The sequence below is a fragment of the Leptonychotes weddellii genome, chromosome 12 (assembly GCF_054177405.1).
Source record: "Leptonychotes weddellii isolate Sample4059 chromosome 12, ASM5417740v2, whole genome shotgun sequence".
Classification (NCBI taxonomy): domain Eukaryota; kingdom Metazoa; phylum Chordata; class Mammalia; order Carnivora; family Phocidae; genus Leptonychotes; species Leptonychotes weddellii.
In genome coordinates, this window is record NC_138380.1 from 92,642,007 (window position 1) to 92,654,428 (window position 12,422).

The 12,422-nt window shown below is 64.2% G+C and overlaps 1 protein-coding gene across 1 annotated transcript in view; it reads right to left on the reverse strand.

Moving 5' to 3' along the window:
• ADCY1 (adenylate cyclase 1) overlaps positions 1–4,317 on the reverse strand; it is a 62,425-nt gene extending 58,108 nt beyond the window's left edge. Inside the window, exon 1 of the mRNA XM_081800877.1 lies at positions 3,682–4,317. Within this exon, the coding sequence (XP_081657003.1) occupies positions 3,682–4,317 (636 nt within the window). The remainder of the gene's footprint in view (positions 1–3,681) is intronic.
• Positions 4,318–12,422: the final 8,105 nt, after the last annotated feature.

Here is a 12,422-nt window from a genome sequence, read left to right on the forward strand (position 1 = left end):
TGGGGGAAGCGGGCAGCGCACGTCTGGGGCGGGCCCTGCTGTGAGCAGCCTGGGCACCTGGGCTCTGAGGGCGGTGCCATCGCTCCACCTGCTTGCAGCACTCGAGCTCTCCCCAGAGCTCAGATGACCTGGAGGGGCACAGGGGAACTCCCGCCAGCCTCCACTTGCCCACGACGATGGTGCTTTTTGTTGCCCTGCCTGAGTCTCAGACCTGGGGAGGGAGGGGGCACGAAATACGTCACTTACATTGACAGGCAACCAAACAACACCATTTTGCACAGGGCAGTGGCCCCCGGATGGGTCCAAGAAGATACAGTAGTCTCGCCCCACCCTGGCCAAGAAGTGGACATTGGGGGCCGCGGGAGGGAGGGAGGGGGGCGAGGGAGAGGCCGCCCAGGAGGAAGCTGGAGCTGGCCGAGGCGCACACTCAGGGCCGGTGAGGAGCAGGGCCCCAGGGGGTCTCCTGTAGGGGCACCTGAGCCAGCTGCTTCTCTCCAGACACACCCCACTGCCCCCACCACCACTCCAAGGCCATGACCTTGGCATGCACACTTCTGACTCTGCTTCCCCACCACTGCCCCCAGTCCCCAAGCACAGTCACTCCCTCCCTCAAGCTGTACCCTGCAAGTCCCCGAGTGCCACCACCAGGGAGCAGGGGTCAGAGGCGTGGCGTCTCCCCCTTTCCTCCTCCTCACCCACCATGCCCCCCTGCCCCACCCCAGGTCTCCAGCCTGCCCCAGCCGGGCATGCCCGCCCTACTGCCCCAGAGCAGACCTCAGGGGTTCCCCAACATGATGCCTTCGGTTCTGACACATGGCTCAGTTAAATAAAAACGAATTTCTGTGCTTCACGTAGATACAATCCATAGGGGGCAAGGGGCAGGAAGAGGGAAGGGGCCCAGTCTGGTCAGTATTTACGAGGCTCCTCCTGGGGGCTGGGCTGGGCTGGGGGTGGGGATGAGACCCTCTCCCTAAACTCCTTGCGCCCTAGCTGAGAGCAGAAGCAGGAGTCCCTCCCGGGGAAGGGCGGCGAGCAGCACCCCGAATTTCAACCGTGCAGTCCCCGACCTCCTGGGTGCTCTCAGCCTGTCAGCCTGGGCCGGCCTGGGCACCACAGGGTCCCCAAAGCACACGGCCTGCATCCCAGGGCTCCGCACACCAGGGCGGTGCAGGATTGCTGCAGGAACCTCCCGGAGCCTCCCTGTGGAGGGGCAGAGGCTCTGGGGGCCTCCCGTGTGACCCCCGACCTCAGTGCCCCGAGCAGGAGCACCTCTGTCCCTCCCGCGGCTCGGACACTCCGCCCAGGAGGTACAGCAAAGGCACAGAGGGCCTCGGTCACCCGTCACCCTGTCCTTCTGGGCCTCCACCTCATGTCCTGCCCCAAACCAGCTCACGAAGAACAAGGGGCCGGCTGTCTGCACATGACCGCACTGCAGGGTAGCCGGGAGGGGATGGAGCAGCCGGGAGTGGCGTGGCTCCCACCTTGCCCACCGGCCTCCCGGCCCACGCGCAGACTCCATCCCCGGGGCAGCACCCAGGCCCCTCACCACGTTTGTCTGCACCCACCCCATCTGTTTGTCCACATCCCCACCACCGGTAGCGACGCGCGGACCTGAACAGGGACGTTCTAAAGATGCCAGAACAACTTGGAGGAGGCAGGAGACTCTGAATGTTTGCTTTTCCAACAGGAGTTTTCCACCTGCATGCCGGCTCTGCAGGTCAGGGAAACTGAGGCTCTGTGCGGGAAGGCTGTGCGTTGCCCAGCGAGCCAGCAGCAGCCAACCCCAGATGTCTGCTCCCTAAGAATCCATGCTCTCAGGATAGGCTCCCTTCCCCCGAGGACACAGGGGCTCATCTTACCCTGGGAGCAGAGCCCCCTGGGCCCAAGGCATCTATACACAGTCTTTCCTCTCGCTTAGTTCTCCAGAAGGAATGACCAGAAACTGTATAAAAAAATGGTTTCAGAAATAGACAACAGTACAGCCTTTCACTGAGCCAGTTGAACCCCTAATACATCAGATCTCGGGCCTCCCCTCCCCACCTGGAGCGGACCTGGCCGCTGGGCCTCCCCCTCTGGTCCTGGTGGGGAGGTCGTCCTGCTGGGCCACCCCCCCACCCCCCGGCTGTGAGGGCCAAACACACAACAGATGGGAGGGTTGTAGGGGGAGGGGTACAGGAGCACCTCCTGAGGACCAAGTAAGGCCACAAGCAGGAGGTCTGCTGGAGAACCCTCCAGAACGGAACCCCCCCTCCCCTCCCTGGGTGCAGGGTGCCCTCTGCCCTCCTTCCTTTTCTCTGCCTCACCTCTGTCTCTGGCCCTCACCCCTGCTTTCTCCCTCTCTTCCTACCTCCACAGGCCCCTTCCCCTGCATCCCCTCTGCCAGCTCCCTTCCCCCATTCGCTCCTCCTCCCTCTCCCAGCCCCCAGCACGTGCTGGCCTCTCTGGGCCCTGAAATGTACGTCCAGCATTGTGTCTGGGCCAGCCTGGCCGCCACAGGGTCCCCAAAGTACTGGGCCTACGTCCCAGAGCTCCACACACCAGGGAGGTGCAGGATTGCTGCAGGAACCTGTCCGCGGCCCCTCTGACCATGGGTGTCCCTGGCATCACCATCCGAGAGCACCTCCCTGGGTCCTCAGGGGGTCCCCCAGACCCTGCTGTCTGATTCCCCTCGCCCCCCCTTTTCCTTCCCAAAGCTTGCTCTGTCCAGCTTCCCCTCCTCACCCCATCTCCCCCATGGCCTCCATCTGCCACATTCTCCCGCTAGATGGGCTCGCCCACCCCATCAGATTCCCCCCCATGCTCCTGCCAAAATGCTGCCAGAGGCCGAAACAAAACCCACCTTCAGGGCCCTCGGAGCCCCAGTGGGCTGGGCTGGGCTACACTGCCCAGACAGGCTCAGACAGCCCCACACCGCAAAGACATCTGCCTCCAGCCTCCCAGGTCCCCGGCTGGGGAGGAGCCCATGGGAAGCAGGCAGCGTCCTTGTCCTCGCTACGGTCTCACCGGCCCGCCCCGAAGGCAGTGACAAAGTTCGGTTTCGGCCAGCCTTGGTCAGGCCCCAGCAGGGCGGGGGCGGCAAGGACCAGAGCCCCGTTCGACCTTGGCAAACGTGTTTTTCTAGACCAGAGACGGGTCCACGACGGGCACCAGAGAGACTGGTGGGGACCCAAGTCCTTGTCCCCTCCCCACATCCCCGGGGTGCCGCAGGCTGGGAGGGAGACTCTGCCAGCCCCGCACGAGGTCCAGGCACACCGGAGAGGAGCCCGGAGCTGTGCGCACAGCCAGCAAGAGCCCTGCCCACCCTGGCCGATCCCGCGCCCAGTTTCCGTCCCTCCTGCGGGATGCGTGCGGCCAAAAAGCGCCAACCTGGGCTCTGGCGGGGCTTGGCGGCTCACCAGCTGCCTGACCTTGGGCCAATCCTTGCCCTCTCCAAGCTCCCGTCTCCACAGCCCACACCCAGGGGAGCTTTGTGGATGGCAACTCGGAAAAGAGCCCGGCCCTAGCAGCCCCCACCGCGTCCTCAGCTCGCTGAGTGACCTTGAACGCCCCTCCCCACACACTCGGGGCCTCAGTTTCCCCACCTGCCCCATCTGTAGATGCGCACCCGGCCCCCTGTGTTCCCGGTCCCTCCCGGGCAGGCGTGCACCCCAGACCCGACGGAGGGCGCGCAGCGGCACTTACCGTCCTCCAGAGACGCGGGCGCTTGGCGGGCACCAAGGTGGCCGTGACCAGCAAGTGCGAGGCGGCCACCACGAGCCCGAAGCCGATGGCCAGCAGGCTGCGCACGGGCAGCAGGGCATAGGACACGAAGGTGACCAGAAGGAGCTGCCAAACGCCCTGGTCGGCGGCCGCCGGCCCCGAAGCCGCGCCGCCGGGGGTCCCCGCGGGGCGGCCGAGCGCGAAGGGGCAGCAGAGCAGCGCGAAGGTGAGGCTGAAGAGCAGCGCCAGCTGGCCGACCTGCTGCAGCTGGGGCACCTGCAGCGAGCGCACGTTGGTGACCACGAGCAGCGCCAGGAAGAGCACGCAGTGCGCCGGGTGCGAGCCCCTGGCCAGGCCGGCCGCGGGCCCCGGCGCGCCCAGCAGCTCGGCCAGCGCCAGCGCGCCCGCCAGCCCGCTGAGCACGGCCAGCGCCTTCAGCGTGGCCGCCTGCTCCAGCCGCAGCGTGTAGCCGCGGAACAGCGCCTCCAGCTCGGGGCACGCGAACTCCTCGTTGCACGCCCGCAGCCCGCGCCGGCCGCCCGGCCGGGCCGCCCGCTCGGCGCCCCCGGGCTCGCCCGCGCCGCCGCCTCCGCCTCGGCCGCGCGGCGCCCCCGCCATCTCAGCGCCATGCGGCGGCGGCCGGGGCGCCGGGGCGGGCGGGCGCGGGCGGGAGGCGCGGGGCGCGGCGGGCAGACTCGGGGCGCCGGCTGCCCCGCGCGCGCGCGCGCCCCGAGCGCGTCCCCTCCCGCCGCCGCGCCTGCGCACTGCGCCGCCCGCCCGCCCGGCCGCGCTCCGCCGGCGGCCGCGCTGCGACAGCCCCGCCGCGCCCCGAGCCTCAGTTTCCCCGCCGCCGGGCGGCGCAGCCCGCTGGGCCGTCTCTTGGGGCGTGGAAAACGCAGGAATCCTGCGCTACGCCCTGGGGTGGGGTAGGGGGCTCCATCCTGCCAAACGTGTGACCCCTCCCCCCAAGTGAGACCAGGCCCCTTGGCTCTAGAGGAGCCCGGGGGTGGCACCCCGGGGCCTGCGGCTCGCCCTCCCGCCCCCGGCGCCCCCACGCGGGACCCTCGCGCCCTGGTCCTGCGAAGCCCGTGAACGAATGCGGGGGCGCGCGGCGTGGCACCTCACCTCCGGCTGCCGGACACACAGACGCACAAGTCAGGCCAGAGTCCTGGCTGGCGGCGAAGCTGTGGGTGCAGGGATGGGGCGGGAGGCGCAAGGAAAGGGACACTGAGTTTGCCCTACGGGGCGGGGGGGGCACCTGGAAACCGAAGAGAGGGCGGGCCGTATGCTTCCAACAGGGGACAGTGGTAGGTGCGGTGGTGTCCACGCGTGTGTGGGCCCCACCCAGCGCCTCCCGTCCCGCGGCTTATGCTCATTCACTCCAAGGCAAGGGGCTCTGTGCAGCGCTTCAACCGCATTGCCTTCCTTGGCGCTCACAGTGGCCCCTGGGGTGGGTGCCTCTGTCCGCCCTTACACACCAGGAAGGGGGTAAGCAGCTGGCCCCAGGAGGCTTGCAGAGAGGTAAGGATTCTGGGCAAAAGCCCTGACCCTTCAGGTAGCCCACGCTACTTCTTGTCCACCCCTCCATATGCATGGAGCGGGACCTAGGGGTCCCCTAAAGTCACAGAGACCAGGGAGCAGGAGGCTAGCCCCTCTGCAGGAGGTCCTTCCCAGGTGACCTCCAGACACCAGGATTTAGCTGGTGTGGCCCAGGTGTGGGTCTGTTTTTCAGGCACTCCAGGGATTTCAGTAGGCTCGCCATGTGTTGTTCTACGGGCTCAAGGTCTAGAATGTGGGGCATTGGTATTAGTCGGGCCAGGTGAAGTGGCCGTTTTTATACAGGACACATCGTGGTCACCCATCAGCTCTGATAGGTATAGAGGTGGCACCTCGCGGTCGGCCTGGCCAGGAGCCCTCACTGTTCCATCCCCAACAGCTCACATCAGCACACGCTTGGTGGCCACCCGGTCCCTCCTCCTGGACAGGCCTCCCCATGCGGGGCACCTCCTCTGTGAAGCCTTCCTGACTCCCCAACCACCCCAGTTCCCAGTCCCCCTAGTACCCGGTGCTCTATCTGCTCACCTGGTCACTTGTCCCCATCCCCACTTGGAACTGGCAGCCCCTGGGGCCGCGGGGGCGGGGACTGGAACTTGCTTGCCCCGCCTGTTTTTGGCTGACATGGCAAAGTGCCCATCTTCCTCATCTTGTCCCCACCTGTCCCCAGTGGTAGCAAAGTCTGCATGATCTTTCAAGCATCGAGGATCAAGCATAGACTCTCTTCTTAAATAGGTATTTTCCTGTCCTAATGATATTATGGAAGGAAAGCGGAGTACTGTCCAAAAATTGGGCAAGCCACCTGAGAAGGAAGGTATGACAAGGTGTCCTGGGGCCAAGGTCGCAGGTCGACAGCGCCCTCCGCCCTCGCCAGCACGTGCACAGGGAGGGATTGGCATCCACCTCTTTCACTGAGATGGGAGGTGCCAGGCCTCCAGTGGGAGCCTCCCACTGCACCCCCGTGGGGTGGGGTGAGGGTGCTGCTTCCGAAGCGTGGCTGGGGCTGTTGCTGCATTCATCTTCTCAGCTCCTGTCTGCTGGGTTTAAAGGACAAGGCCTCAAGTGGGCAGTTTGCCACCAGGGATGATGGGCAAGCTTTCTGAGAGACAGTGCACACGCCCCATGCTCTCGAAAGTGTCATCGGTTGAACCATGTCCCTCCAAAATTCATGTGCTGAACTCCTGACCCCCAGTACCTCAGAATGTGACCTTCTGTGGGACTAAGGTCACTGCAGACATCATTAGGATGAGGCCACCCTAGAGTAGAGTGGGTCCTAATCCAATATAAGTGGTGTCCTTATGCAAAGGGGACATTTGGAGGAGAGAAAGCCTGAAGGCGGTGACACCTGGTAAGCCAAGGAGCCACAGGAAGGCAGGAGGCTCCTCCCCCAGCACCCCCCCCGCCCCCTCCCCAGGGATCAGGGCCCTGAGACCCCGCGATCCCAGCCTTCCCATCGGCACAGCTGTGACAAGGCATGTCTGTTGTCCAAGCTCGGGCTCTGGTGCTTCGGAAGGACAGCCCTGGCCAGCTACCACCCAAGTATATATATGGTCTACCCTGGAGAACGTTGCCTCTCACAGAGCGTCAATATTGACCAACAACAAAGGGGTGGCAGAGAGCGCAGACCGAGATGGGAAGTTCTGCTCTTTCCGGAAGCACCACCTCCCCGTGGGAGGTGAGCAGATGGAGGGGAGCCATCGTGGTCACTCTGTCCTGCTGGTCTGGGAAGAAGCCATCAGGAATTGCCGGCACCTCATTTGAGACAGGAATGAAGGCCTCCCGAAGCGGTAACACCACCAGGCATCCCTTGGACTTTTCATCGATCACACAGCTCTCTCTTTGCATTCGAGGCTCCCAGCTGCTGAGGCCTTGTCCTTCAGAGAAACCCCGGAATTGCCCTGGGTCGCGGGTGTGGCGTGGTGTGGCGGGGGCCCGGCCCGGGATACAGTCCAGCATCGTGTGGTGTCACGGCTAAGCGTGCAGACGCGTGCCACCCCTCCCAGCTGTGTGACCTTGGGCAGGTGCTCACCCTCTCTGTGCCTCATCTCCTCCACGAGTCGGGGCTGTAACAGCGCCTGGCCCACAGGGTTACCGTGCGGAGAGAGGCCCAAATGCACACGGAGGCTGCACTTAGCACAGGGACAGGTGCTGTTGTGCGTGTTCTGTGCACGCAGGACCGGGCGAGCGTCATGCTAACTCTGTGAGCTGAAGGTGTGAACGTCAGGCCCTCCGGACAGAGGCCGCAACCGCCGGGGAAGTCGCCATAAGCCAGCTTCCGTCTGGGGGCGCTCGCCGAGCTCCTGGGACTTCTGCCAGAGACGCGGCTTCCAAACGAGTGTTTCTCCCGGACTCCCACTCTGTATTTCGGGTGAAGTTTCCCCTGTGGGTCTGTTGGGAACCCTATGGAAATGCAGGCCGCTCGGGGAAGAGGCGGTTGGTCCTCAACAGGGAAGTGCATTCAGGAAAGCTGATTTTGCCAAAGCTGTCTCTAGGAATCGAAGGGTGCCAGGAGAACCCCGACATGGGGGCTCAGCTTCCTCCTGTCCCCTGGCGGCTGGATGTGGCATTTGCCCCACAAGCGCCTTTCTCAGATACATCCTGCTGGGCTGGCTGCTGGGGGGCGTGCAGTGTGGACGGTGATTGGAAACAGTCGCAGGGGTCTGTTCGGGACTCCTCCAGGGAGAATGGGACAGGACTCCAGCTCAGCTCCCTTAACCCGAAAGTTGGAGGCCATGTCTGCTCACCTCACTAGAGGCCGGGATGGCTGACCCAGGACCACCCTGGGCAGCAAGGGGCCGCACGCTCTCCCACCCACAGCAGGACGCTGACCAGTCTGGCTGAGGCCACCGGGGCGCATGGCCCAGGAGGCTGAAAACGAGAGTAAGAGGGCCCTCCAGCTAAACCAGGGGCCGTAGCTGGATGGGCAGGTGGGTGAGCACCGAGCCACACAGCAGAAGCGGCAGGATGGGAGCCACTCATCTGTCCCTTCACACATCGCTGTCCCCATACCTTGATGGCTAGAAAGACCAACTGGGGCTTCAGGGGCTCTGCCACCTTCCTGTGCCTGGCCCTGGGCTCAGGGCTCCCAGGGACTTGGCTTCCTCACCTCCGTGCCAGGGTCTCAGGCCAGCCCAGAGCGACAGGCACTAGATAACACCGACTGCATACCTATCTGCAGGGACGCCCAGCTGGCAGGAGGAGGTTTTCGTGATCGAGGCAATCTTGTTGTCACCAGGATTCGGCCCCAAGCAGAGCAGGACCCCTGGCCAGTGGGAGAGGCCGGGGCCAGCGCAGGAATCCCACAGATAAATATGTGCTCAAAACTGTGGCCAATGCTCCCACAGAAAGCAGCCACAGGACGTGCCCTCTGTAGGGGGCAGAGTGGGGCACCTGAGCCCCCAGAAGGGTGAGCTCTTGCAGGCAGTGGGCAGAAATAGTACTTTGAGCTCTGGAGACCCTGACAACAAATCTGGACACAGGGCCGCGGGCGCTGGCCTCTTTTCCCCGGAGCCAGGGGTCCTGTGAGGTCTGTGTCCTCCTCCCTCCCCCCCTCCTGGGACAAGTGGCCTCAAAGGAGTTGAATGCTGGCCGTGGGCCGGGCAGGAGGGTCTAATGAGCCCAGGGGTGAGGCTGTGATGGAGGTCAGCAAGGGCAGGGTGGAAGGTTCTTGATGACCCCAGGATGGTGGACACCAACCACAGGCTAGCTGGAGGGGTCGAATGGGCCCTGGAGGGAGGTCGGAGTGAACACGCTCAGATGGAGACGCACCTCATTCGAGCCCATCCACGTCCACTCGGGACTTCTAAGGAAGAGGCTTCCTCCCAGATGTAACCACGCCTCCCTCAAGAGGCCGAACCAAGCGTATCCCCTGCCGGTTCCTCCAAACCACACTGCCTTCTACTAAATCCAAAAGGCGTTACATTCCGGGCAGGCATTTTCCGAGAAGGAGGGGACTCTCCGCCTGGCGGTGGACGTGCAGAGACGCGTGCCCTCCTCGGGCAGTGGCTCCTTCCCTGCCAGGCTCCTGGGGCCCGGATGGGTTTTCGCTTGTCCCTGGTTATCCCAGGGATGACAAAGGACTCCATGAATGCTGCCAATATTTGTCACGTGTGCCTTGAAGCCTGAGTGTGGCTTCGAGGGACAGCAATCCTCGACTCCTGGGTCACGGAGGCTGGAAGGTGCCGGGCAGGTGCAGTCGGGGGAGTCGGGTCTCGCCCTGAGCATCGTCCGAGAGCAGAGTTAGAACACAGATGCAGCTCCAGCACCTGCTGGTGGATGTAGAACCACGTCCCCGCTGTTCTCTCAGGAAGGACGCTGCGTGGTCCTACTGGGGATCGGTGGGCAAGGGGGCTGCACCTGAAAGCCCACTCTGTTCCTGGACCCAAGCCAGGCCATGGGGACACGGGCAGCGTGCCGCCGGAGGGGACAGGGCCATCAGCGAGGACGAGGGTCTCCCCCCCTGGAGGCAGGGCTGGTGTGCCCCTGAACACAGCGGGGTCCTCTGGTTGAATGAGGACAAGGACAGGATCTTCTACGAATTCAACTTAATGCCGGTCAGCGTGGTCACTGGGGACATTCAGGGTCCTTGCAGTTCACAAAACAATGCTGTAGTATTCAGTCTCCTGGGGACCATCCCCGGCGGGGACAAAAGGCCACGGGAGAGGCGTGCTCTCGGCCTTGCCCAAAGCCTCCCGACTTGGCTATTTATAGTGACACGGCACCAGGCAGTGGGCATTAAGTGGATTTGTGTCAACGCTCCTGGGGGCCCGGGGCTGAAGGTGGGGAGGCGGGAGGCAGGCCGGCAGGCTCCCCTGAACCGCGCCCAGTGAACACTGAGAATAAGGCCTGCTCGGGAGAGCCCAATGCAGAATCGGCTCTGACAGCTGCGCCCCCCCAAAGGCAGGGAAGCTTCAGCCGGAGGATTTGCTCTAAAAATAACATCGCTGGCTTGTGGGTAGAGAATTTGACCCAATTAGAGATTACCAGTTTCAGGAATTACTGGAAAAGAAATCTCATTAAATAGGTTAAATATAGGAGCCAGAGGCTGAGAAGGCCATCTGGGATTCGCAGGAAAACCAAACCCGACGCAGGGGTGCGGTGCGCTCTGCGGCTCCCGTGCGGGGAGGGTGCTCGGACGGACACCGGCCGGCGCGCAGGCCGGGGGCGGGGGCGGGGCAGAGCGGCGCCTTCTGCTGCCGGGAGCGGGGCTCAGCCGCTCCCTATCCCCTCCACCGCAGCCCGGGACCCTCCCTCACGCCCCGCCCGCCCCCCTCCAGTCTGCGTCCCCGGCGCACGGCCCCGAAGGAGCCTCCTCCCGCGCCCGCACAGGGGGCAGGCGGTCCTCCATCCAGGCCCGCGGTTTCCTGCCAGGACCGGGGACCGCCCTCCCTCCCGCCACCCAGTCGCCTGCTCCATTTCCCTAAAACGTAGATGTAGATGGTGGATGTAGAACCACGTCCCCGCTGTTCTCTCAGGAAGGACGCTGCGTGGTCCTACTGGGGATCGGTGGGCAAGGGGGCTGCACCTGAAAGCCCACTCTGTTCCTGGACCCAAGCCAGGCCATGGGGACACGGGCAGCGTGCCGCCGGAGGGGACAGGGCCATCAGCGAGGCCCTGCTCTAAAAAGAAAGAGGCTTCCTTCTGCCTCAGAGCTTCCCCAGGCATGTTCTGGCAGCGCTCGGGTCCTCGGGAAAACCCTCAGGGAAGCTAGGCTGTGTCCCATGCACTGGGGAGATGCCCTGGGCGAGACCCCACTGACCTCGGTTTCACACAGCCTGCCAGTGACTTGACCAGGACACCTGCTGGCACTGAGTATCGTGAGGGCGCTCTGCACAAGTCTGGGCGGGCCAGCACCCCTGCCCTGCACCCCTGCTCTGAACTCCAGCCCTCTGAACTTACCCAGCACCCCCGCCCTGCACCCCTGCCCTGCACCCGTGCTCTGCACACGTGCCCAGCATCCCCACCCAGCACCCCTGCCCAGGACCCCTGCCCTGCACACTTGTCCAGCACCCCTGCCCTGCACCCCTACCCTCTGCATTTACCCAGCACCCCTTCTCAGCACCCCCTGCCCTGCAGCCCTGCCCAGCACCCCTGCCCCACGCCCCTGCCAGCTGCCCCAGCCCTCCTGGTGATTCTTTAACTGTTCCCGGACATCCCTGCGTGGCCAGGGATCAAACCACCCCTGCCTTGCAGAGTTCTGCCCATTGCAATGGCCAGAGGGTTGGAAGCCAGAGCCTTGGGGCTCATTCACGCACGTCTGTGACAGGTGCTGGCCCAAGTTGTGTTTCGTGTTGCAGCAGGAGTGACACAACACGGAGAAGTGTCCCCTGTGCCCTGGGTCATTCCCAGGTCAGCTCTGTCCACGTGCCCGAGAAGACAGCCCAGCGGCCCCAGCCTCCTACTCGGGGTCGACCATTGAAGGGGAGGGTGCCCACTGCACATGCACTTGGGCTCTCGGCCAAGAGCCTTCCGGGCCCTGCCGGGGCCGAGAGCTCACTCCTGGGGCAGTCGCTGCTCCCAGAGCCCCAGCCCGGGGCCCCGTGTCCACCCTGAGGTAAGGGGGTTGTCGCAGGGGCCCCTCCACACTCCCTCTGCCCCACGGCTCTTCAGTGTCTGTCTTTGCGGCGGGTGAGCAGGACCTTCCAGAACTCATGTCCGCCTGGAACCTCAGAATGTAACTACTTGGAATAAAGTCTTGGCAGGCGAAAGTAGTTAAGGGCCTCGAGTTGCCAGCATCCTGCATTCAGCGTGGGCCCCGAGTCCAGAGACAGGTGTCCTTGGAGGAGGAGGAGAAGACGCAGAGGGAAGCAGCCCGAGGGGACGGGACAGAGGCTACAGGCCCCAGGCCGGCCGGCACCACACACGCAGCAAGGGGTGGGGAGGGGTCCCCACAGGCTCCCGGGCAGTGGCCCTGCCACACCTGGATCGGTCCCTCTGGCCGCCAGGTGGTGGGAGAACGGACTTGCGTGGTTGAACAGCCACCCGCTCTGGAGATCTTTTCCACAGCAGCCCAGGACACTCTTAGAGTCTCGAGTGACAATTACTTAGTTTCATCCGTGCCCCTCCCTTGTGAGCTCCTGAGCACAGAGACCTCTTCCTACTCACTTTTATACAAGTCCCACTCCCTCGGCCCCAGGGCTCAGCTCCCAGCACCGGGCGAATGCTCATGG